Raw genomic sequence first — 26,165 nt, forward strand, 5'->3', positions numbered from 1 at the left:
TGTCCTTAGGCGGCTCAGAGACACCATGACACACAGCGCTCCATCCCGCGGGGCTCAGGCACAGTTTTAGTCCCCAGGAGGGTGAGGTCTGGGTGGGGAAGCCCAAGACTGGGTATTCCCCTGTTCCCAGTTTCACTTCTCCAGCTCCTAACCTAGGTCGGGTCCTTCTGCCTGGACTCTGATGACCACTAGTCGGTTATCACGGCCTGTGGGTGTCGAGATCCCGGGAAACCAACCAGCATCTCCGCGGGCAATGGTTCTAAAGTCCATGCAGACCGCGGAACTCAAAGGCGCCCCAGATCCGAGATGGGGGCGATGGCGCCGCGCACGCTGCTCCTGCTGCTGGCGGCCGCCCTGGCCCCGACCCAGACCCGCGCCGGTGAGTGCGGGGTCGGGAGGGAAACGTGCTATGTTGGGAAGACGGGGACGGCACCGGCGAAGCCGCGTCCCCGCATGGCCCAGCCGGACTCTCCCGCCCCTTCTTCAACTGCGTCCCGAGCCCCGCGCCCTGCTCCCCTCCTGGCCCGCGCTCCTGCCCGGGGTCCCGGGAGCAGGGTCGGGGTCTCACCGCATGGCGCCCCCAGGCTCGCACTCCATGCTGTATTTCGAGACTGCCTTGTCCCGGCCCGGCCTCGGGGAGCCCCGGTTCATTATCGTCGGCTACGTGGACGACACTCAGTTCGTGCGCTACGACAGCGACACGGAGACTCCGAGGATGGAGCAGCGGGCGCCCTGGATGAAGCAGGTGGGGCCGGAGTATTGGGAGGAGAACACACTGAGAGCCAAGAACGTCGAGCAGAGTTACCGAGTTGACCTGAGGACCCTGCTCGGCTACTACAACCAGAGCGAGGGCGGTGAGTGACCGCGGTCGGAGGTCACGACCCCTCCGCGTCCCCACGCACGGACCGGAGTCGCCCCGGGTCCCAGGTCCGAGGTTCGGGAGGAGAGCGGTGACCGGACCCGGTTTCCCTTTCAGTTTAGAGTCCGCGGGTGGGCGGGGCTGACCGCGGGGTCCCCGCAGGCTCTCACACCATCCAGATGATGTACGGCTGTGACGTGGGGTCGGACGGGCGCCTCCTCCGCGGGTACGGTCAGTTCGCCTACGATGGCCGCGATTACCTCGCTCTGAACGAGGACCTGACGACATGGACGGCGGCGGACACGGCGGCGCAGATCTCCCAGCGCAAGTGGGAGCAGACTGGTGCTGCAGAGAGATACAAGGTCTACCTGGAGGACGAGTGCATGCCCTGGTTGCAGAGATACCTGGAGTACGGGAAGGACGCGCTGCTGCGCACAGGTGCGGGGGAGGGGGGGGGGAGGGTGAAGGGTGGAGGGAGGGGACCGCTGGCAACTTCTCCCTCTGCCCAAGCTGGAATCACTACTGGGGAAGAGGAAACACTCACTGGGGTCATGCCCCTGTCTCTGAGGGCAGACAGGGTCCCTGGGTCTCCTGATCCAGCATGGCAGGGACTGCACTGACCTCCCAGGGCTCAGCCTTCTCCCTGGACAGTTCCACATCTGTCTCAGGAGGGAGGAGAGAGGATCCTGACATCACCAACAGTGGCTCCTTCAGTCTGCAGCCTCTGTCAGACATGGCCTCTCCCAGGCCGGGTTCTATGCCCACACCCAGTGTCTGTGGACACTGAGTCCTGTCACCTGAGTGTGTCAGCCTTTACACACCAGGACCGGAAGTCCACTTACCTGGTGGGAGACATGGACTCCCCTACGCTAGGCTGGTTCCCCAAGTTTCTAGAACTTTCCAAAGAATACATTCTCCCAGATTCCTGTGTGTGAGGTTTCAATTTCTCTTACACCCAAATTGTATCTCTTTCTAGAATGGTCACGTGGGAACTTACGGGGTGCCCTGGACAAATACTAAATTGTGGAGGTTTTGGGTTTTTTGGGGTTTTTTTTGGTTTTTTTGGTTGTTTGTTTGTTTTTTGTTTTTGTTTTTGTTTTGTTTTTCGAGACAGGGTTTCTCTGTGGCTTTGGAGCCTGTCCTGGAACTAGCTCTTGTAAACCAGGCTGGTCTCGAACTCACAGAGATCCGCCTGCCACTGCCTCCCGAGTGCTGGGATTAAAGGCATGCGCCACCACCGCCCGGCTGATAAGGTTTTTTTCTTTTTCCTTCCTTCCTTCCTTCCTTCCTTCCTTCCTTCCTTCCTTCCTTCCTTCCTTCCTTCCTTTTTTTCTTTTGTTGTTATTATTATTATTATTTTCAAAGTTGTCATTTTTCTTTTAGTGAGTTTTTCTTCCTCACTTGGACGGTATTCCTTCTCTCCCTCCCCTTGTGTTATGTGTATCAGTCTCCACAGGTGCTATGTGAGACTGATAATCTGGATAATTAGACAAGTTAAGTCAGTGGGATTTCTTGTGGTTGCTGTAAGTTTAGTTTTTTGTTTTTTGTTGTTGTTTATTTTTATTTTTTGTTTTTTTGGTTTGTCGAGACAGGGCTTTGGAGCAAGTCAGCATTCCCTTTAAATGAGAAAGATCCCTGGGATCCCTGGGAGCTTAGTCTATTTTCTGCCAGAATTAACCACCCAGAGCCCCCTGCTCTCCCTCAGCCCCAACAAGTCACAGTGTTATCCTAGTGACTTAGGAATTGAACTTCCTCAGAGACAGGGTCTTCTGCACCTCCAGGACTGGAGTGACAGGGAAGATCCACACACCCTGTGAGCACCTCTGTGTCTCAGTGACAGCTGCACAGTGAAGTGTGCTGGGCTCCACAGCACACTTCAGGGATCCTGGGTGACAATACCTGGCATCTTGTCCCCACAGAGGCAGGGATTAGAGAATCAGTTTCTCTGGCTGAGTGTCAGAGGTTCACCACATTTCTGCTGCTCACTTTGGTGATGGCTGTTCAATTGGATGGACAGTTAATGCTGGACAGAAAGATGGCCACAGTTCTTGGGCCATGATGGTGGCAACTGAAGTTTCTGGTGCCTTTCATGTAGACCGTTCCTCTTAATTTCTTATTTTTATGTGAATTTAATCACATTTATAAATTAATTATTTTCCATTTCTTCATCCTTTTCCTACATAACTTATGCTATAGAACATCACATAAGGAAGACAATGTTGACCTGCTGGCTCATGTGGATTCCCTCTTAGCTTCAGGGTCTCCCAGGAAACTGTGCAGTTCTGTGATGAGGGGACCAGCTCTACCTGCAGGTCACTAGTGTGATGACAGAAGTTTTCAAACAGACACATAGTTCAGTGTCATCATTAATTTAACTTTGTCTTTGCAGATTTCAGTTTATCTTGTTAATTGTGGGATTTCTTAAATCTTCTACACAGATCCCCCAAAGGCACATGTGACCCATCATCCTGGACCTAAAGGTGATGTCACCCTGAGGTGCTGGGCCCTGGGCTTCTACCCTGCTGACATCACCCTGACCTGGCAGAGGGAGGAAGAAGAACAGACTCAGGACATGGAACTGGTGGATACCAGACCTTCTGGAGATGGAACCTTCCAGAAGTGGGCATCTCTGGTGGTGCCTTCTGGGGAGGAGCACAAATACACATGCCATGTGGACCATGAGGGGCTGGCTGAGCCCCTCACCCTGAGATGGGGTAAGGAGGGAGTGGGTGCAGAGCTGGGGTCAGGGAAAGCTGGAGCCTTCTGCAGACCCTGAGCAGGGTCAGGACTGAGAGCTGGGGTCATGACCCCCACCTTCCCTTCCTGTCTTTCCTTTCCCAGAGCCTCCTGGGTCCACAGTCCTCACCATGGTAATCATTGGTATTCTGGTTCTCCTTGGAGCTGTGATCATTGGAGCTGTGGTTGTTGTGAGGAAGAGGAGGAGAAACACAGGTAGGAAAGGGCAGGGTCTGAGTTCTCTCTCAGCCCCTTTTAGAAGTGTCTCTGCCTCATTAATGGGAAAAACATCCACACCCTCATTGCTGCTGCCTCTAAGCTGGGTCTGCTGTCAGTTCTGGAAACTTCCTAGGGTTGGGGACTTCCCTGGTCTCTCACAGCTTTTCTTCTCACAGGTGGAAAAGGAGGCAACTATGCTCCGGCTCCAGGTCAGTGTAAGGAACAAAATAATCCCTGATGCCTTTGGGTTGAACCTGGTTTGTTTGGGGAGATATGGCAATCCATATTAGCTCCTCCAGCAAAATATTCTGGGGTCCCTGTTTTTACCTTTCCATATATATAAAAATAAATATTATTTTACTCCAGACAGGGACAGTTCCCAGGGCTCCAATGTGTCTCTTCCAGACTGTAAAGGTGACATCATTCTGGCGACCGACTTGGGGAGGGGCAGAGTGGATATGATTGGGTTTCAGAGACTCCAAGAATCACGTTTGAGTGAGTGGTGGGTTGCTGGGATGTTGTCTTCACAGTGATTGTTCATGACTCTTGTTCTGTAGCGTGAAGACAGCTGCCTGGTGTGGATGGAGTGACAGACGATGTGTTCAGGTCTCTTCTGTGACATCCAGAGCCCCTCAGTTCACTCTCAGCAATAGTGCTGATGTTCCCTGTGGTCCTATGGGCTCACCGTGAAGAACTGGGGAGCCCAGTCCACCCTGCATATCTGTCCCTGTCCTTGTACTGCCCTGTTTTCTTCCACAGCCAACCTTCCTGTTCCTCCAAACAGGAGGGGACATCTCCATTCTGTCTCCTCCATGCTGCTTTGAGCTGCAGCCTCTGACTTCCCCACTGAATAAGAATCTGAATGTGAACTTGATCTGTCAGGTTGTTTAACAGCTAAATTAAAGGATTGAGATAGAGTTTGTGAAGGAAATAAATGGCAACATGGAGAATCTCCCAGAATCTGTGTTCTGTGCTTTTCTGCTCTGGTGGGACAGGATGAGGCCGTGGGAGCTGAGTGAGAACAGGGCTGTGCCCAGGTGGAGCTCAGTGTGTAGTTGGCTGTTACAATGTCACTTGTCAACTCTGTCACCTCTTGGCTCAGTTCTCTTGGTCACTTAGAACCAAATGCTGACATCTGTGATCACCCGGACAGTGGGATGGCCAGAGCCTCGTCCTGTCCCCAGGATTATGAGCCATCAGGGCTGCTGTGACAGTTCGGACTGCTGTCCTGGCTGTGACTCTTTCCCCTGTCTTCTCTGTTAATTTCTTGTCTCTTTAGTTATCATGGAGGACTAGGCCTGTTCTTGCTCCTGTGAGTGGTGTCTGCCTCACTATCCTGTAGGGTCCCTGAGTGACAGCAGTAAGAGGTGTTTTCCATCCCTGTCCCCTCAAGGCCCAACTAGGCCCCTGCACTCAGGAGACCGCGGGATGAGAACATGAGCTTCAGTCTCCTGAGCTCCTGCCTCCCTTCAGGCCCCTCCCTGGAGTTTCTCTCCTTCTTTCCCATCTATCAGAATCTAACCCAGGTTGTAGGATGGGCAGAGAGGAGGGATCCCCAGGGTCTCATCTCACATCTGTCCTGTGTTCTGCCAAAGGTGCCCTCTCCCTCTCTGCCTCTGGGAATCCCGGTGCTGCCTCCAGTGGAGACTCGAGGATTTACATGCTGGGTCTTCCTCCTCCCATGCTCTAGGCCAAGCCAATTCTTTATTCATTAACCAATAAAAGAAACACATAGACAGAAGGACCTCCTACACCACATGAGGACCATGGGAGGAGGTTGAAGGGGAGAGAAGTGGAAGGGAGGAGAGCAGAGAAAAAAGTAGAGCTCAATTATATATATATATATATGTGTGTGTGTGTGTGTGTGTGTATATATATATATATATGACCGTATCACTTTGTAAGGTTTGAAATAAATTACTTAGCTCTTGAGTAATTAATTCAATCATGGGCTGTAATCAGTTAATAATACCCCCCAGCAACTTCTGAAAATCATTGAGTTCATAATTCATATCTCCTGATTCGTGCTTTCTGAGGTTGAATTTTCTGTAACCCTATCTTTTGTCCTAGACAATTGGTAGAATCTCCTCTTTGTGTTTTTTCAGGATCAATTTGTAATGTCTTCACCTAGAAACGGATCTTGGGAAATATCAACACCTCTGCCCTATTTCATTGTTCTAGGGCCCTGGCTTCCTCTGTCCACCATGTTCACCATTGTAACCGAGGATCGGTTTCCAATGCTGATGTCACCAAACCTTTCCAGTCTTGGGGGATAATTGTGTTCTGAGTTGTCCATGAGTTTAACATCTGTTTCACATAGGATGACGGCATACACGTGAAATGAGTCCTTCCTTAAATCTAATATGTCTACAGGATTCCATTTAACATCTGCAAAACCTCAGAGGTGCCTCTCACCTGAGGGCAGTTTTTATTTGTAGTAATTGGATAAACTAAGGTTGGTTTTCTAACAACTTTGGGCCACCCCTCTTCAGTTCACCATGAGGTGACACAGTAGCTTCTTGTCTAAATCCCTCTGTCTGAATATTTTTTCTTATTTTCATTTCTAAGTCTTTATAAGGCTTGTATCTTATAAATCCACCTTTCATATTTAGCACTAAAAACTACTATGGCTATTGAGGATAAAGTATGAATTACAGACTGATATTGATTATGACCAGTGTTATGTCAATCTCAGTTCAGTCATTGATATTTTCATTTCTGCTTCTGTTTTCAGGCCGTCTAAGTAGCTGAGTAGCAGGGGCCTAGTGCCCTACGCTATGATTTTTTCACCCTCAATGTGGAAAAGGTTTTTCCTTTTAATATTACTCAGCTCTTTCTTTGAGGACTTCCCAGCTATCTTACCAGATCTCATGGCCTTTCAGTTTGTCTGCAGCTGGCATGATTTCTCTGCCTGTGTGCTCACGCCACATGTTGGAGTGCCAAACATTTTAAACAAAATCTCAGTAGTCCAATTTCACCAACAAAGAATCGGAAGCCTGATGCTAAGGTGAAAGCCTGCTGGCTCAGAGAGGCAGAGAAAGCACCCAGCTGACCTTCCTTTTCAGCAGATGTCCCAGAGGCCTCTCCTCCTCCTATTCTATGTCAAACAAGTCTCCCCCCAACTTCATGTCCCTCTCTTACTGCTCCTGTGTGTCTCTCTATCCACCCTCCTGACTCCCCCTTACTCCCTATGGCTTTTTTTTTTTTTTAAATAATTCTGTGTTCATTCCTGTGAACTGGTTACTTATTCCATCTCTTGACATAGGGTTGAACTTCCTTAATCCAATTCACAATATTCAAGCTGGGCAGTGGTGGCACACGCCTTTAATCCCAGCACTTGGGAGGCAGAGACAGGCAGATCTCTGGAGTTCGAGGCCATCCTGGTCTACAGAGCAAGTTCCAGGAAAGACTTCAAAACTACACAGAGAAAACCTGTCTTGAAAGACCAAAAATAAATAAATAAATAAAAATAAAACACAGTATTCAAGCAGAAAGCTCTTGATAAAAGGTGTGTGCTAGGACTGAGCTACCCCACAACTAGAAATAGGTTTTTCCAGTAAGTAACTCGGGGTCACAGTGTGACCAAATATCCTGCACCGGGAGGAAGAGGAGGAGGCATCAGGGACAAGGAAAGGACTCAAACGTCTCTCACTTCAGCAGCTGCAGAGGAGGAGCTGCCCCAGAGAGCACACATCTCAGAGGAAGTCAGACAGGAGAGGAGACCCCAAGGCCAGTGAGGGCTGTGAAGGGCTGAGCCCCTTAGAGGGCAGGAGGGCAGGTGTGGGAGGGAGAAGGACAGGCTGTGGTGGGGGCAGAAGAGCAGAGACAGTGTAGGGGAGGCAGGGTGGAGAGCCAGCAGAGTCCAGCTCCCGTGTGTGCTGGTAAAGGACACTGGGGCAGGAACAGGCTGGATTTCACCTGTCCTGTGATGGCTGCTATGAAATATGACGGCTGCTCAGCTTCCTCTTCCTCTGAGGTATGGGGAGGCGTGGAGTCCCTGCCTCAAGCTTCTTGGCCTGGAGCTGTCTGCTGCCAGGATTTCCATCCTATTTGAGAGGCTGAGGCAGGAGGATCACAAGGTCCAAGCCTATCCAGCCTACAGAGTGAATCCAAGACAAGCCTGGGCAATTCAGTGAAACTGCATTTCAATGTAAGAATTAGAGAAATTCTGATGGGTCTACAGTTCAGAGCACTTGCTGCCTTACAGGAGACCCATGGGGAGGCTTACAAGCACCCATAACTCCAGTCCCGAGGGACTCAGCATCCTTTTCTGGTCTGTCAGCACCACATGCATATATGAATGCTGGCAAAACAATCATACATATAAAACAAAAATTTAAATAAAAACTTTACAAAAAGGGATGGGACTATAGCTCAGTAGCTAAATGCTTAGCTGGTGGGCTCAGGACACTAGGATCACTCCCCAGGAGCGTGAATTCCCAGTAGACACACACACATATAACATACATCACACACACTTTCACACATATGCATACATACATACACACACATACATATGCATACATGTATACACACACATGTACAGCACAGTAATGGGGATCTGACTTAGGGAGACTTACTGAAAGTGCATGAGACCCTGGATTTTTCTCCAGTACAGTAAAAGGGAGTAAATATAAAATGAGATAAAAGTATATATCTCTGGGCAGTGGTGACCCGTGTCTCTAATTCCAGCACTCTAGAGGCAGAGGCAGGTGATCTCTATGGGTTCATGACAGCCTGGTCTACAGAGTGAATTCTAGGACAGTCAGGGTTACACAGAAAAGCCCTGTCTCTAAAAACACAACAATACATAACAAAAAGGTGTATTATATATAGGAGACTGGAGAGATGGCTCAGAGATAAGAACCCTGACTGATCTTCCCGAGGACTTTAATCTATTGAACCCTGGCGTAGGCTCACAACTATTTCTAACTCTAATCCCCAGAGGGATCCAATGCCCTCTGGCCCCTAAGGGCACTGCGTGTATATACACACACATCTTCATGCAGACAAGACATTCATACACATACAATAAATCAAAGAAGTCTTTTAAGTATAGCACATGTAATTATTCACAGTACACAATCCTTAAGGGTGACAATAGTTGTTATTAATTTAAATTTGATGTCATAGTCTTTGTTATTGTCACATTCCTTTCAGTCCCCAAGCAGGAACAACTGCAAACTCCATATTCAAATGGCCAAGATATGGGATCATCTCAGTCAAACGACCACAGTAACCGACACAGACAGGGACACCCGAGCTCTCAGGGTGAATATGGGATCTCCTGTGTGGAGCACAGATGTGAGCCTGCGGCTACAACAGATGGCGCCCAACGTGGGGCTTAGGATGCACAGCAGATAGTGCACAGAGCTGTGGCCAGCAGCACAGGGGAAAACGTGAAGGACCCGTCAGATGAATATTACACTGCAGGCGCAGAGGTGATAACTGAGCTCTCAGAAACTGACAATGACAGATGATAAAGAAAGAAAGATGGGGGGTGAACTACGGGAGTAGCATTGTATATAACTGTAATGTGGAACTAGATAATAGTCTTCAACTGTCTGCACATTTACTTGAGTGTATTCTGATAGATAGAGGATCTGGGGTGGAGGAAAAGCAAAGACAGGGATGTTTAGAGTCTGTAAATATTATACTCTCTCCCCCATGCTGGCGGCATAGCCACCACCAACTCCAGACAGTGTCAGTGCTTGGAGAAGCCAATGTGCAGCCCCGTCCGTGATGTTCAGGCCCGACCTGCGGTGCTGTGGTCATGAAGCTGCTGCTGAGTGGGTGGAGAAGTGAAGGGAACATGGGGCAGAAGGCCCAGCACGGCTACAGCCATTGCCACTGAGCCCACGTGCACACGTTGTAGCCAACTGAGCCTGGCCCACATGATGCCACACAGCCAGGGAAAACCGGAGACAGAAAAGTTTGGAGGCCGGTGCCTGGAGCCAGTTGGCAGGAAATGGATAGATCTACAGGGCCCATGATCTGAGGAGCCCGTGAGGATGAAAGTGTGACAGCCTCTGCTGGCAAGGCTGGGACCACTGAGGATGGAGACCACTGGCAGGGACCCAGACCACTGTCCTCTGGGTCCCAAAGGCCCTGTGGGATACCGCCAAGCAGCAGAGAGTGCAGCTGCACCATGACATGCTCCCAGCTTTAGCTGCCAGCCAAGACTGGTTCCCAGCCTGACAGCCAAGCTGCTGAAAAGTAGCCTAGGAAGCTGCTGCTCAAGGCCCAGTCGAGTGTCTATTAAAATGCAAATGCACCTGGAGTCAGGTGTCTGTGGAAACCTGTCAGCTAGGGGGACTTGCAGCTTGGATTTTACAGGTGATCTTGAGCCCCTTGGTGAGATTAAAACACAGCTTTGAAAAGAAAAAATAGGGGAGTTATAACCCCAGTCTATGTTGAAAGGGACCGATCCTGTTTTCACACGGGTTCCAGGGCACATTTGTGGTTTTTACACAGGAAGAAAAGAAGAAAACTTGATGGCTGCAAACACAGAGGAGAGCCAGCAGAGGAGAGCCAGCAGAGGGGAGCCAGCAGAGGGGAGCCAGCAGAGGAGAGCCAGCCCTGATGACATCTCAGCTGCTGGAGACACCACGGAGGAGCTGGAGGGAGGCTCCTGAGCCTGTGCTCCTGACTTAAGCCATCATGCTGCAGTCTGAGAAGGGAAGGAAGATGTGGTGATGGCTGGTGATTCCTGGCTTCTGGGTGGGCCCACTGCACAAACTTCCAGGCCTGAGTGAGTCCTGTTCACTTCAGAGCCGGTCCAAGAACACTGACTGAATGTTTGACAGTTCATCCACGCTGTATCGTGAGAACAGAACTCATTTTTGTCAGCATGGCATTCAGTCTCCTGTTGAAATAAAGACCTGAGACCTGGGACCTCAATTCTCTCCATGGGGAGAAGAGGCTCGTGACAAAGAGTGACTGAGCCCTCGTCAGAGATGGGGAGGAACAGCCTACGATTCTGCTGCTCAGAGACCGGGGCAGTGCAGACATCATTGAAACTTACAGCAGCAGAGCAGCTGGACTTCAGGAGGGAAAGACTCTTTAGATCACCCTTCACAGGGACCTTTCTTGTCTTTTGTTCATAACGGATTTAAGAGAGTGTGATTTGACAATTATGTGTATATTGTTAATATCCATACTAAAATTCTGGTATTGACCTGTATTGTTTGAACTGACTTTGTTCGTTACATTGATGTCACTAATTAGAAGGTTAGAGCTTGTCTAAAAAATAATTTGACATTGCCCAGGAGTCCTTAGAATTGATATGTTTAAAAAGATACATTTCAATTTTGACTGTAACTACAAACTGTTAAAGCAATCCTAGACCAATTTAAAAAGGAAATTTGATGTCTGGTTATTCTCCACTACTTTATTAAAAAATGTTGTAGCCGTAGAAATATGAATCTGCTCCTCCCTGGCCAAAGGTCAGAGAATTCAAGCCTATTACTGTTCCTTCATTTTAAAATAGGGGATTGACATAGGGAGTGGCTGCCTACAGAATACTTGGTCTAGAGTGAATTCGCTGCATACCCTGCCCCAAACATCAAATGCTTCACTCAGGAATTAATGGTTCGATGTCTCAAGTATTGAAACAAGAAACTGTTCTTGTGTCCTTTATGTTGTAATAAAGCAGACTTTTGCCTCCCCCCTTTTCTATTGGGGTATAAAGTGTGTGGAAAGTAAACACAGGCAGATTCAGTATCCACTGGGTTGTCCTCCCGGTTCTCTCCTGTGTCTCTGTGTTTCTTTCACATCTCTGTTCCTCCTACCTAACATTTCTAATCCACACACCCCTACCCTGGAACATACAAAGCCATCGTGGCTGAACCATGAGAGAAGTCACCCCAAAGTACGGCTGACTACATTCCAGGCAACACTAGCTGGCTCTACTAAAGGTGGACAAGAAGACACAGTTCCGCAGAGACACCCAAGGCAACACTGCTACTTATCAGAGCAGTAAACACCTTTTCTAATGTTGGGGTGGGAGCCTTGCCTGTGTGCCAACTCCAGAAATGAAGGAACCTTCAAAAGGAAAAGTCCAAACACACTGGTCTCCAAGGGGCCCATCGAGACAGACAGCTCAAGGAGCTTGTCACCAAGCTTGACGACTCAGGTTCGATCCATGGCAACCAGATGGGTACAGGAGAGAACTGGGCCCAGAACTCATCCTTCAAGCCTCACACGGGCATCAGGACATGTACGCCCCTCACGTAATTATAAATCAATGTAATAAAATAAAAAAGAAAGCAAGATTTTATGTTGAAGAACACAGAAACACAAATCCATATGTTGTGTCTAGTTTTCCTCAGACCTTCCGGTGGGGGAATTTTCCTGTGTCCAAAACCCACCCTGTGATGAGAAACTGTGCAAAGGATTGGAAGGCAAGTCAAAGATAATCATGGAAAATGTTAAATTCTTTTATTTATTTATTTATTTATTATGTATACAGTATTCTGTCTGCGTGTATGCCTGCAGGCCAGAAGAGGGCACCAGACCTCATTACAGATGGTTGTGAGCCACCATGTGGTTGCTGGGAATTGAACTCAGGACCTTTGGAAGAGCAGGCAATGCTCTTAACCTCTGAAACATCTCTCCAGCCCAAAATGTCAAATTCTTATTGTTAATTATTATTATTATTTTAGTTTTTTAAGACAGGGTTTTTTTGTGTAGCTTTGGGGCCTGTCTGGAACTCACTCTGCAGCCCTGACTGACTTCAAACTCACAATGACCCACCTGTCTGCCCCCTGAGTGATGGGATTAAAGGCATGTGTGCCACCAACACCCAGCAAATTATTTTGTGCATTAATAGTATCACTGTGTGTGTGGTGTGAGAATAAGGGCACGCCCAGCCATGGTATGTGTGTGGTCGTTTGTGTGTGTGTGTGTGTGTGTGTGTGTGTGTGCATAAGAAGAGAACTTTGGGGAACCAGTTCTCTCCTTCCACTGTGGGATCTGGGGACTGAACTCAGGTGGTCGGACTTGGTGGCAAGCTTCTCTAACTACTGAGCCATCTCACCTGCCCAGCCTGTGTGCCCCCACCCTAATTTTGGAGGTGTTGAAGAATCAAACCCAGGGCCTGGGGTATATAAGGTGGGCACTCTATTCACCAAGCCACATTCCTGATGTTTGGGGGGAAATCTCAAACAACATGGATTGTAGTCATTTCAAAGACTTGTACTAAAACTCTGGGATGAAGATGAAATCAGAGGCTACAAATTAAAAAATAGGCTGGACCTTGGTAACACACCCAGTTGAGCAGGGGACCTTCCAGGAGGATCAGGCCATCTGGAAATTTCCCTGCGTGGTTTGTGTTAACAAAGCTGCATTGGTGCTGTGGACAGCAGACCTTCCTGTAGAGTGTGCAGTGGGCACAGATGGAGAAGCTCCTTGTCTTTGATCAGCGCATCCATGGCTTGGACGCTGTGAGCTGAGGACCCTGAGCTTCTCCAGTTAAAACCCTCTCTGCAGGGGATTTGGTGGCTCAGGCACTGGGTGAGGCCCTGGGCTGCAGAGAAAAGAACCACAGAAAACTCAGCGTAAAAGTGAAGATGATGTCACTTTCCAGGACAGTCCTGGAGCTGGAGAGATTGCTCAGGGTAAAGATTGCTCACTGCTCTCCCAGAGGACCTGGGTTAGGACAGCTCACACACCTGCAACTGCAGGCTCTCGGGATGGAGAGGTTGGTATAGGGTGCCCTCTTCTGGCCTCCTGGGGCACTGCACCCACATAGTGCAGGGACATAAAGCTGGCAAAACACCCATACCCATACAATAAAAATATTTTTTTAAAAAATAAAGAAAAACAAATGGAGGCAAATACGATTTCTCCAAAAAAAAGAGATCCCTGAACAGTATGGGGGTTGTTCCTAAATATGGTCGCCTGCCCTAGACGCACACACTGGTCTTAGGGATTAGCGGACGGAAGGGGAAATTGACACAGCGTCGGCTTCAGATGGGTCCAGATGGTGCGATCTGTGAAGCCTGTGTGTCCGTTTATGCTGTTTGTTTGGTTTTATCTTCTTGTAGCCCAGGCTGGCCTTGAATTCTTGATCCTTCTGTCTTGTCTCAGCGTCGCTGTTTTGTGTGTCTGTATCTCTCTCTGTGTCTCTCTGTGTCTCTCTGTGTCTCTCTCTCTGTGTCTCTCTCTCTCTGTCTCTCTCTCTCTCTCTCACTCTGTGTGTGTGTGTGTGTGTGTGTGTGAGATCATGACTGGAGAATGTGTGGTGTTTAGCTAAAAATTGGGGAAGCAGCTGGAGGTGTAATCTTCCTCAGAAGTTGAGTTTCACCCCGGAGATCACAAGGACCCGTGCAAACCGCAAAACAGAGGATTCGGACTGAAGGGAAAATTCCTGCCTGCTTCAGGATGAAGAAGGCATAGGCTACACCTCCTTCCCTAGCAATCAAAGTTCACAGGGGCTCAGGTGAGCAGGCGCCCGGACCCGCTCCCACTCTTGTGTCCTGCTGCCTCCTGGTGGTGATTAACGGCATCGCGGCTTCCGAAGGTCCCCGGAGGAACAGCACAGCGTTAAATGTCCATCAGTCTGAAGGCTGCAGAGTTCCATCTGCAGGCCGGGTTCAGGAGCCTTGGAGGCTGTCTGAGCCACACTGAAGAACCGGCTGTCTCCTACAAAGCCCCTCACATCACAGCGTCAGTTTCTTTTTCTTTAGTTGTTGATGTTGCCCGGGATTTAACCGTGTGTGTTGAGTTCGTCCTAACTGAACTACACCTCAGCCCCACTAGCTTAGTTTGATGTAACACGAAGAAAGGGTCCCGGTTTCTTTGGGAACAACTTTAAAACCAGCCTCAGATAGTAGAGACAGGCAGATCTCTGAGTTCCTGATCCACATAGCAAGTTCAGGACAGCCAGGGCTATAAGGTGAGACCAGAACACAGGGATCCCCAAGACTGACACCTGGGACAGGGCGGGGCGGCGGTGGTGCAGTAGATATTTAAGGCCTGGCAAGCTAGAAAGGACCATGAAGGATTCCCAGGGCTGGGTCTGGCGTGAGCCTGTGGCCCCCAACCTAGTGCTGTGCCGGGTGAGCCTCAAGGATCCTGGGAGCCGGAGCGAGACTGGAAAAGCTGGAACTGGGAACCAGGAAGGGGAAATGAGGTGGACTGGGCAAGCTCCGACAGGACAGCGCTGACTCCGCCCACAAGACGTTTGGTCCAATCAAGAGGGATTGCTGTCAGCCTTGCAAGCTTCCTGCCCCTGAACTACATTCCCGGCCTTTTTAAAAAAATTATTAAGATTTATTTATCTTATGTCTATGGTACTCTATCACACATACACCTACACGCTAGAAGAGAGCACCAGATCCCAGGATAGATGGCTGTGAGCTACCATGTGATGCTGGGAATTGAATTCAGGACCTCTGAAAGAGCAGCCAGGGCTCTTACCAGCTGAGCCATCTCCCTGCCTCCACCTCTACTTTTAAAACCTGGTTCAGGCTGGCCTTGAACTTATTCTGTAACCCAAACAGGTTTTACATTCCGTGCCTCAATCTCCCAATTAGCTGGCATCTAAAACTAACCTGGCTTTTGATTAGGACTTGGTCAGGTTGCTGGATGGTGTGGTTTATGCCTTCAATCCCAGCATTCAGGAGGCAGAGACAGGCAGATCTCTGTTCGAGGCCAGCCTGGTCTACAGAGTGAGTTCCTGGACAACCATGACTGCATAGAGAAATTGCTCAACACCCCTCCCCCCAAAGGACTTGGTCAAGGATCATCCTTCACTCTAGAGAAGTGGTTTTCAACCTGTGGGTCATAGCCCATTTGGGGGTTGAAGGAGCCTTTCATGGGAGTTGCTTAAGACCAACAGAAAACACAGATATTTACATTATGATTAATAACAGTACTAAAATTACAGTTATGGAGTGACAATGAAAATAATTTTATGGCTGGGGTCACCACAATGTGAGGAACTGTATTAAAGGTCGCAGCATTAGGAAGGTGAGAACCACTGCTGTGGTCTTTACTGGGCACATAAGCAGGGCAGCAGGAGGGTCTGGGTCAAATGTAAATGACAAGATTGTGCTTGGAGCCAGGTCCACCCCTGCCCCAATGTCTGGATGCAGGTGTTGCAGACCCTCCACCCTCAGAGGAACTGTGACGTCCACCTAGGGACTGAGACAGACAATCCCAGAGTCTGGCTTTTCCCGTGGTAGCCCTCAGGATAGTGCCCAAAGCTGTCCATGTTCCCAGGCCTTGTGGCATGTGCCACCATCTTGGAGAGCTACAAAGCAGTCACCACCTAAGCAACCCATGACCCCTGGGGTCAGAAGCAGGGACAGTTCATAGGTCACCACCCTGCCTTCTTCCTGGATGCCCACCAGGCTGGGACCCGGATGGGTCTACAGTAAGGAAATGCTGGAGAACTCGAAGGTCCAGGACAAAGGAGAGGACATCTCTCACTCCTCACTCAAACCAACCCCAAAAGCATCAGACACCCCAGTATGAGACCTGGAACTCTGAGGACACTAGAAGAAGAAACAGGGGAAATACTTTAGATGGAGGCAGAGGAGCATTCTCTGAATAGGACATGAGATGCTCAGGAAATAAGACACCAGTCAACAGTAGAACCTCATGGAATTCACAGCCAAGGAAACAGTTGCCAGAGTGAAGAGAGCCTGCAGAACGTCTGTGCCAGCTCTACATCATGTGAAGATTAACATCCAGAGTGCACATAAATCCAAAAACTAGACACTAGGAAAGCAAATGGCCCAATAAAACAGTGGGCCATGGGATGAACAGAAATCTCCTAAAGAAGAAATACGCACTAAGGAGGCAGAGATAGACAGGTTTTCATGAGTTAGAGGCCAGCCCGATCTACATAGTATAGCAAGCTCCAGGCCAGCCAAGGCTACACAGTGAGATGCTCTCTCTAAAGCTTTATTTCCAAAACCAGGGGCTATTGAAAATGTCACCCAGTGCCAGGGCTGAGTGCCAGGGCAGAGAGGCCGCACAAACAACACAGGAAATTGCCAGTGCTCCTGGTTGCCCACAAGAACCAGGTAGCAATACCAATGGCTGACGACACCGCACACTCTAATTACAGGTCATAGAGACACCAGGTGGGAACTAAGCTGAAAGCGTCCTCCCTGCTATGGAGTGTGCACATAGCTGGAAGGTGTGCGGGAACTGGGGGAGGGTTGTCATCAGGGCTTCCTCAGCTGTGGTTCCTGTGTGCTGCACTACTCACTGGTCAGAAAAGCTGTGCCCATGGTGCAATAGTGGCAAGCCTGCTATTGGAGTAACCAGTTACACGCTCCTCCTCACACCCAGCAGAGCCTGGGCTGATGTGAGCCTGCAGCAGAGAAACTCTGAGGTACAAAGGGAGAATGAAGTCAGGAACGGGTGGACGGGGCAGCAGAGGCCAGGGGGAGCCTGACCAGGATGCTGGGCCCCAAACCAGCCTCTTTTTCTGTTCCTGATCTTTTCTTTTCTTTTCTTTTCTTTTCTTTTCCCTGAATCTAACATCATTTTCTAGGTATGTGATGGGGGAGAGGTGTCCTGAATGGGTATTGTTTTTTTGTCTTAAACTAACTCTCTCTCTCTCTCTCTCTCTCTCTCTCTCTCTCTCTCTCCTCTCTTCTCTTCCCTTCTCCTCTCCCCTACCTCTCTCTTGGCCACCAGCCAGACTGAGGAACAACAAGCATTGGACCAAACTGGTCCCTCTGGTTGTGGTTGACAGTTGCATGACTGGGGCAGACTGAGTGGCCACTGGCAGTAGCACCAGGATTTATCCTTACTGCTTATACTGGGTTTTGGGGAACCTCTGTCCTTTGGATGGATAACTTTCTCAGCCTAGATATAGTAGGGAGGGCCTTGGTGCCTTACCCTCTCTGATGGGTGGATAAGGGTGTTGGAAGGGGGTATGTGAAGGGGATGGGAGGAGGGGAGGGAGTGGAACCTTGGTTTGGTATGTGTAATGAAAAAAGATAGTTTGTTTTCTCTTTTAAAAAATAAAAAAACAAAAAAATGGTGTTCACTGTCAATTTGATATATATTGCTTTTATTATGAAACTAGACACCAAAATACCAAATATATCAATTAAAATGGGGTAGAGATCTAAGTAGAAAATTCTCAGCAGAAGAATCTCAATGGCTGAAAGACACTTAAGGAACTGCTTAATATCCTTAGCCATCAGGGAAATGCAAATCAAAATGACTCTGAGATCCCATCTTACACCAGTCAGAATGGCTAAGATCAAAAACACCAGTGATATATTATGCTGGAGACGGTGCAGGGGAAGGGGAACAGTCCTCCATTGCTGGTGGGAGTGCAAACTTGTTCAGCCACTCTGGATATCGGTATGATGGTTCTTCAGAAAATTGGGAATGGACCTACCTCAAGACCCAGCAATACCGCTTCCTATGGAAGAGGGACACGGAAAAGACTGACCTTATTTTGTTTTGATAAAAGAGGTGCAATCAATTCTCCAATGTCCTCTTGTTTGTCCACAGTCTGGACCAGGTCCTGGCAGCAGGTGTTGCACTGTGCATCTTGCCCATTTGTCAACATCATCATAATCCACGTGGAGACATCATGGTGTCCCATAATCTTCTCTGGAGACCTTGGGTTACTGCTAGGATCTCGGAGTCTCTGTCTAATATAATAAGCTTTTTAATCATTATTTTAAATGCCATATTCTGCAAATCTCTGAAGTATGGGGCCTGCCTAGGTAAAATCTGATTAGGCAAATTTTGTTTCTAGTTACTTGTTTTAGGTTTGACTTTGAAAACATACACAAGGACCTAAATAAGGCTCATTCCTGTAATTAATTTTATCAGTACCTTAAAGATGACTGACTAACTTGTACTTCCCAACAGTCTACAATGAGTTAGCAGCCTTCACAAGACTAGAACTCCACACTCTGTAATGATTTTGAATTGAAGCTACTCATTCCGAGGGTAAAAACAGAACAAGTTTGTATGTAGTTGTTAATGCTGTCACCTGTGGAGGCTTGGAAAAGGTCCCAGGGTGAGATGGGAGCAGGAGGGAGTCTAGGAGTCAGCACTGTCCTAGGGCAACTGAGACTCAGGTCTACCTTCCTGCTGATCTGTAGAACCCGTCTTGGCAGGTGTGTACCAAGGTGCCTGGGAAAGCTGCCCTGGGCCCGACATTTTTTCCCCTTCACAAGTACTGATGACAGGACTCAATCATGGGTCCTCTGTCCATTGGTTCAAGGGGTGATACTGGGACCTCAATACCATCAGTTGAACAGTATTGGCTCATTCTCAAACAAAAGGCGTTAGTTTGTTGATAAGGCAGGGACCAAGAGCTGAAAGTAAGGTGGTTTACCAAGGAGACCAGTTAAACAAGTTCACACCATCTAACTTTTGTGTGAGTGTTCTGTTCCCTATCATTAATCCGTTTTCTTAACAAGGCCATTGAATCTCTAATTACTCCGGAGTGATTGACATAGAAACAATACTCTTTTCCCAAAAGAGGAGGTGCAAATCTCTTAATATCAATACAAAAATTTATGACTCAGTTTATCCAAATAGATTAAACCCAACAAGGGTACCAAAGATGAGGATGCTAAACATACTTTTTAAGTCTGAAAAGACCTTGAACAAGGAAATACATTTTTAAACCATTAGTTAATATTTTTAATGCTTTGACCTTTTAATATAGTTTTCCATGTTACAGTGATTCCCCCACTACAGAATTTCTCTGCTGTCCCCCACAACTGCAGTTTTGCCTATGTTGTGAATCTCAGTTCAAACATCTGACCTGCAGGTGGTCCCAGACGACCTCTGTCCAACCTCTAAAAGATTGAGATTCATAGGCTTGTTTGCTATTCCAAGTCCTCTGTCAAACTGCTCAGGTTTGCCTTCTACTTTTGGTGCTTATGGCTCTGACCATAATTTTTAGACTTTATATTTTAAGTTCAAATATTAACAATCTAAAACATTTTATAAACACAGATGTCCCACAGACTTATAAAGTTATTTAAATTTTTTTCTACAAAATTAAAATTTCTTAAATGTCTTCCTGCAATATCAAAAATAAAGTACTTCTTTGGTCCCATCCTCAACAGCATATACATAGCCTGTCTTTTAGATCTCAGCCTGCTCCATTTCACTGTAGCTGGTACTTCTGGTGACTGTCACCTGGCCCTGGCATTTCTAAAGCTGTTAAGGTCCATTCTGCACATTCTTTGGGACTCTAGTCCTGCCACACATTTATAAACCTCAGCTGTTTCTTATGATCCCTTTATGTCTTTAGAACCATCATCCCCTGGGTGACTCTTAAATCAACAAAGTCTAGCTGGCAGAGCAAGGTACATGTCTGTGTATAAAAATATTAAAGTTCAGCTTTAATATTTTAAATATTATATATGAATTTTTTAAACCATGTTTATAGAGCGGGAAATGAGTCATCATGAAAAAAATCTGCCCCATTCCAAACTATCTTGGAGATCTGTTAGGCCCACTCCATGTGGTCACCTTTAGTCAAGATGGCAGTGAAATCATGTGGCATCCATTTCTTTTTAACTCTAGCAAATGCCGATCCAAAATTTAAAATGGAATCATGCCGATGGTTTCTTTATAACCCCATGCATAGATTTCCCAGTGTTACTAATTTACTTTTAACTAGTTTTTATTTTAACAGATTTTTGACCGTATCTGAAAAAATAAACTTATGTTGGGACTAATTGAGTCCTGGCCTTCAGATGCTCTTTCCTGCTAGAGCCTCCTAATTGAGGTTAACTAGCTGTGCCTAGCCTAGAGGATCAGAGGATGGGATTTTCACCTGTTGGCCATTGACTGCAGGGTATTTAAGCCTCCAGGGTGCTATTAAAGAGGGGCTTTTGTACCAGCGATGAGAGGTCCCTGTGTTGGTCTGTCTCTGCTAGTGTTTCCTCAACCTCCAGCCCTTTGCCCGAAGCTCGTGAACTGGATTCTAAGGCATATGCTGAAGCAACAGAATGTTCACGTAAAGAAGACAGTTTTAACATTATCTGTACCAAAAAAATTATCTGAATTTCTGCTAACCCAAATTCAGTAACCAGAGTTCAGTGATAAACTCTGAAGTCAGGTCCATAAATGTGGCCACAGCAGTGATGGGTGGCAGAGACAGCGAGAACAGCCAAACCAGTTCTGTCTCAGCTCCATGCTTGCAAGAAAACCTACAGAGACAAACTTTTCAACAAACAAGCACATTCAATATATTCAAGCATGAGAAACCACAGCAAACATAGTTCCAATCCCCTTCTGGCCTCTTATAACTTTATAATCCTCCAATCCATTTTTCCTCTCTTCATTCTTTCAGTCTCCTGCTTTCTCCCTCGCTTTCCAGACGACATACCAAGTCTCTCTCGCTTTTCAGACAACATAAAACTCTTACCAAAATCTTTCTTGTGGGTTTCCCTCAGTAGTATATAATAGATTGTATGGCTACACTATTTCTTGTTTAAACAAGAACAGAAAACATGCATATACTACAACAAAATAACTTTACATCTCACAAAATCCTGTACCAGTGTGAAACATTTGAGACTAACTGTAGTTTTTTTCCATACCCTAATGGATAATAATTTGTAACCGGCCCCACTAAATGATGACAGACATTTATAACACATTGAATCTGAATGACCAAAGCAGCTCTGGTGGAGGGAAGTCTGGCTACAGTGTCACAACACGGCCACTGCGGCTCAACCCTTGATGCGGTTGATCAGAAGTTGAAGCAGCAACCCTCAGGCCAGGCGGAGGGAACTCATCCACCAGCATGGGAGGGGGTGGAGGGGCATGCAGCATGGGGAGGGGGGAGACTGTTAACCTCTCCAGCCATAGCAATTAACCCCAGATTCTCTGTTCAGTGTTTGAAACTATTTGAAACTATTAGGGTACATCCACTCCCTACAGCTGTGGCTGGCAGCCTTGCTACATTGTAACAAAAAGGCTGCACAGCCCAGCCACCCATCCATACAAGCTGCTGCCCTGCAGCCTCCTGCTTGTATGGCGAACCTGCCTGTGTTCCCCTGCACTACAGGCCAAGGCTGGCTCCTTTTCATGAAATGCTTAAGGCAGCGGGTAGAGGTTATTTGTCTTAATACCTTTCAGAAAAATATACCCCTATGCTTATGGCCCTATCTCTAAAGTCCTGTAAGTGATTCCAATCTCAAGGCCAAGGAAGTTGCAATTTGAATCTATCTCACGTGGTCACTGTCAATCTAAGTCAGGACAAAACACAACAACACTCAGACACACAGTACAATGGACAAATAAATCCTCTTGGTGCCAAATCAAACCAAAGACGACAGCCTCAAGCTGTTTTGCCAGTGCACCCAGCCGGTCCATCGTCCATCTAGAGAACCAAGACATTGAGAGCATCCCCCATGTCTCTATACAGAACTGAGAGGCACATCCTGCATGTCTCTAGACAGAACTGATACACCAGGAGCATCCCACCAGACTCTCTACAGAAACCAGACGGAACCACCCTCACACAGAAGTGCCCTGGGGACCTCTCCCCAGGTAGCCTGCCTGTGATCTTTTACTGCTTCTGCCTAGATTGTCTACAGGGTCTTACAGTTCCTGGGCCTGCTCACAGAAAGACAAGAGACACAGACATGAGACATGAAACAAAACACAGAAAACTTACCGACCTGTTGAAGACTCTAGGGGTGCAGTTCCCGTGCGCTTGGGGGATCCGGGACGAGCCCCCAAATGTCATGCCCAGACCCACATACCCCCTCCAAAAAAAAAAAAACCAACAAGGAGACCCAGTCTCCTATGTAAGAACCCCTAGGTATTACTTCAGGGTAAACTACTGAGACTCAGGCCTCCACTAATCTTATGGATGGCTGAGTGCTACACTGGTGGTGATAATGGTTGGAAGTGAAGAACTTCCTTTGGGTGGTCTGTTTCTATTTAGCATATCATGACAGGCTCCTACAGTGTCAGGTCCTTTTGCCCAGACACTGTTGACAACTGAGCTGTTCTCATCTCCACTGGGTGGCGAGATTCCGAAGAACCAACCACCGTCCTTAAGGTCACCTGTTATAAAGTCCACACAGACCACAGAACTCAGGAGACGCCCCAGATCTGAGATGGGGGCGATGGCGCCGCGCACGCTGCTCCTGCTGCTGGCCCTCGCCCTGGCCTCGACCCAGACCCGCGGGGGTGAGTGCGGGGACGGGAGGGAAACGGGTTCTGCGGGGAGGGCGAGGACAACACCGGGGAAGCCGCGTCCCCCGGTGGCCCAGTCGGACCCTCCCGCCCCTTTCCTACCCGTGTCCCGAGCCCGGCGCCCTGCTCCCCTCTGGTTCGCTCCCGGGGTCCCGGGAGGAAGGTCGGGGTCTCACCGCGCGCCGCCCCTAGGCTCGCACTCCATGCGGTATTTCTACACCATCGTGTCCCGGCCCGGCCTCCGGGAGCCCAGATATGTGGAAGTCGGCTACGTGGACGACACGCAATTTGTGCGCTTCGACAGTGATGCTGAGACTCCATGGAAGGAGCCCCGGGCGCCATGGATGGAGCAGGAGGCGCCGGAGTATTGGGAGAGGAGCACACAAAGAACCAAGAACCGTGAGCAGGCTTTCCGAGGGAACCTGAGGACCCTGCTGGGCTACTACAACCAGAGCGAGGTCGGTGAGTGACCGCGGCTCGAATGTCACGACCCCTCCACGTCCCTACGCTTGGGCTGTGGTAGCCAGGGTCCCAGGTTCGAGTTCGGGTGGAGACCCGACCTTGTTTCACTTTCAGTTTAGAGTCCGCAGGTGGGCAGGGCCTCGGGGCGAGGATGACGGGGCTGGGGGGGTGGGGGGGGAGAAACAGGTGAGCCGGGCTGACCGCTGGGTCCCCGCAGGCTCTCACACAATCCAGGAGATGTATGGCTGTGACTTGGGGTCGGATGGGCGCCTCCTCCGCGGGTATAAACAGTTCGCCTACGATGGCCACGATTACATCGCCCTGAACGACGACCTGATGACTTGGACGGCTGCAGACACAGCAGCTCAGATCACTCTGAGCAAGTGGGAGCAGGCTGGTGCTGGGGAGGTCAGCAGGGCCTACCTGGAGGGCGAGTGCGTGGAGTCCCTGCACAGATATCTGGAAAACGGGAAGGACACCCTGCTGCGAACAGGTGCAGGGGCCTCTGGCAACTCCTCCCTCTGCCCTCCACTTCCAGGGATCCTGGGTGACAATACCTGGTATCTTTGTCTCCCAGAGGTAGAAACTGTGGAGGCATTTTCTCTGGCTGAGTGTCAGAGGTTCACCACGTTTCTGCGGCTCACTTTGGTGATGGCTGTTCACTTGGATGGACAGTTAATGCTGAACATTGTGTGTTCACAACAGTGGCTGTGCCTCAGTGGTGGCACCGTTATGTAGTGCATGCCCCTAATTTCTTATTTGATATGAATTTAATCACATATATAAACTAATTGTTTTCTATTCCTTCATTCTTTTCCTGCATTACTTATGCATAAGGGAAACCATGTTGACCTGCTGGCTCATGTGGATTCCCTCTTAGCTCCTGGGTCTTCCAGGAAACTGTGCAGTTCTGTGGTGAGGGAACCAACTCTACCTGCAGTCCACTAGTGTGATGACAGAAGTGTTCAGACAGAAACATAATTTAGTGTGATTATCGATTTGTCTTTACAGGTTTCAGTTTACCTTGTTAATTGTGGGGTTTGTTAAACCCTCCACACAGATCCCCCAAAGGCACACGTGACCCATCATCCTGGACCTAAAGGTGATGTCACCCTGAGATGTTGGGCCTTGGGTTTCTACCCTGCCTTCATCACCCTGACCTGGCAGAGGGAGGAGGAGGAGCAGACTCAGGACATGGAGCTGGTGGAGACCAGACCTTCTGGTGATGGAACCTTCCAAAAGTGGGCATCTCTGGTGGTGCCTTCTGGGGAGGAGCACAAATACACATGCCATGTGGACCATGAGGGGCTGCCTGAGCCCCTCACCCTGAGATGGGGTAAGGAGGGAGTGGGTGCAGAGCTGGAGTCAGGGAAAGCTGGAGCCTTCTGCAGACCCTGAGAAGGGTCAGGACTGAGAGCTGGGGTGACGGCCCTCACCTTCCCTTCCTGTCCTTCCTTTCCCAGAGCCTCCTCAGTCCATGGTCCCCATCATGGCAGTCATTGCTGCTCTGGTTCTCCTTGGAGCTGTGATTATCATTGGAGCTATGGTGGCTGTTGTGAGGAAGAGGAGGAGAAACACAGGTAGGAAAGGGCAGGGTCTGAGTTCTCTCTCAGCCCCTTTTAGAAGTGTCTCTGCCTCATTAATGGGAAACACATCAACACCCCTCAGGGCTACTGTCTCTCCCCTGGGTCAGCTGTCAGTTCTGGAAATTTCCTAGGGTTGGGGACTTCCCTGGTCTCTCACAGCTTTTCTTCTCACAGGTGGAAAAGGAAGGAACTATGCTCCAGCTCCAGGTAAGAGTGGGGGGCAGGGTTGGCCCTGAGGCACTTGGGCTGAAGCTATAGTTTGGGAGATCTCTGGTGATCTGGTGACCACAGTAGTCCTTCCACCAAAATTTTCGGTGGTTCCTATCTTTGCTTTTCTATGAAAGCAAATATATAAAGCATATGTGTATATATATATATATATATGTGTGTGTGTGTGTGTGTGTATGTATATATATGTATGCATATATGTGTGTATGTGTATATATGTGTGTGTATGTATATATATGTAAGTGTGTATATATGTGTGTGTGTGTGTGTGTGTATATATGTGTATATATGTGTGTGTATATGTATATTTATTTATCCTAGACAGGGACAGCGCCCAGAGCTCTGAAGTGTCCCTCCAAGACTGTAAAGGTGATACTCTGAGAGCTGATATGGGGAGGGGCAAACTGGACATGATTGGGTTTCAGAGCCTCCCAGAATCACCTTTTAGTGAGTGGCGGGTTTTGGGGATGTTGTTTTCACAATAACTGTTCATGCCTCTTGTTCTGTAACATGAAGACAGCTGCCTGGCCTGACAGAGTGACAGATGCGTTCAGATCTCTCCTGTGGTGTTCCGTTCTCATTCAGCAAAATTGTCTGAATTTCCATGGTATCCAATAGAATCATTGTGAAAAAAGGTGGAACCCAGCCTACCCCTGCACACCAGGATATTGTCTCTGTGCTGTGCGGGTTACCTTCAACCTCCCTGGTCCAGCTCAGGCAAAAGGGACATCTCCATCCTGCCACCTGCCTGCTGCCCTGAGCTGGAGGCCCTGACTTCCCCCTACTGGAATAAGGATCTGAATGTGAACTTGGTTGTTCTCATCCTTGATCTGAAAGGTGGATTGGTGGATAAATTGAGGGATTGTGATACTTCAGTTTGTGGAGGAAATAAATGGCAGCATGGAGACCTCCCA

At 48.5% G+C, this 26,165-nt stretch overlaps 1 protein-coding gene and 1 pseudogene across 3 annotated transcripts; both read left to right on the forward strand.

Moving 5' to 3' along the window:
- The first annotated feature begins 273 nt into the window (after positions 1 to 273).
- Positions 274 to 26,165, forward strand: LOC148119226 (H-2 class I histocompatibility antigen, Q10 alpha chain-like). Of its 2 annotated transcripts, XM_087898572.1 has the most exons (7): positions 274 to 379; positions 585 to 854; positions 1,022 to 1,297; positions 3,298 to 3,573; positions 3,701 to 3,811; positions 3,991 to 4,023; positions 4,372 to 4,774. In XM_087898572.1, the coding sequence occupies exons 1-7, from the start codon at positions 307 to 309 to the stop codon at positions 4,374 to 4,376; spliced, it is 1,044 nt and encodes a 347-aa protein (XP_087754698.1). In that variant the 5' UTR covers positions 274 to 306; the 3' UTR covers positions 4,377 to 4,774. The 2 variants fall into 2 exon arrangements, with proteins under 2 accessions (XP_087754698.1, XP_087754697.1); XM_087898571.1 differs by lacking the exons at positions 274 to 379; positions 4,372 to 4,774 and adding an exon at positions 25,761 to 26,165 and having other exon boundaries at positions 593 to 854.
- LOC148119227 (H-2 class I histocompatibility antigen, Q10 alpha chain-like) lies at positions 22,840 to 25,011 on the forward strand (annotated as a pseudogene). Its single transcript, XR_015735518.1, has 5 exons — positions 22,840 to 22,969; positions 23,168 to 23,437; positions 23,655 to 23,930; positions 24,498 to 24,773; positions 24,901 to 25,011. The product of XR_015735518.1 is annotated as an H-2 class I histocompatibility antigen, Q10 alpha chain-like (transcript).

The sequence above is a fragment of the Myodes glareolus genome, chromosome 18, assembly GCF_982192425.1.
Source record: "Myodes glareolus chromosome 18, mMyoGla1.1, whole genome shotgun sequence".
NCBI classification, from domain to species: Eukaryota; Metazoa; Chordata; class Mammalia; order Rodentia; family Cricetidae; genus Myodes; species Myodes glareolus.

Excerpts from the sequence above, each read along its gene's own strand:
- LOC148119226 (XM_087898572.1), top strand. The coding sequence starts at position 307 with ATGGGGGCGATGGCGCCGCGCACGCTGCTCCTGCTGCTGGCGGCCGCC. Across the intron at positions 1,298-3,297 it reads GGACGCGCTGCTGCGCACAG|ATCCCCCAAAGGCACATGTG; the intron begins GTGCGGGGGAGG and ends TCTTCTACACAG. Across the intron at positions 3,574-3,700 it reads GCCCCTCACCCTGAGATGGG|AGCCTCCTGGGTCCACAGTC; the intron begins GTAAGGAGGGAG and ends TTCCTTTCCCAG.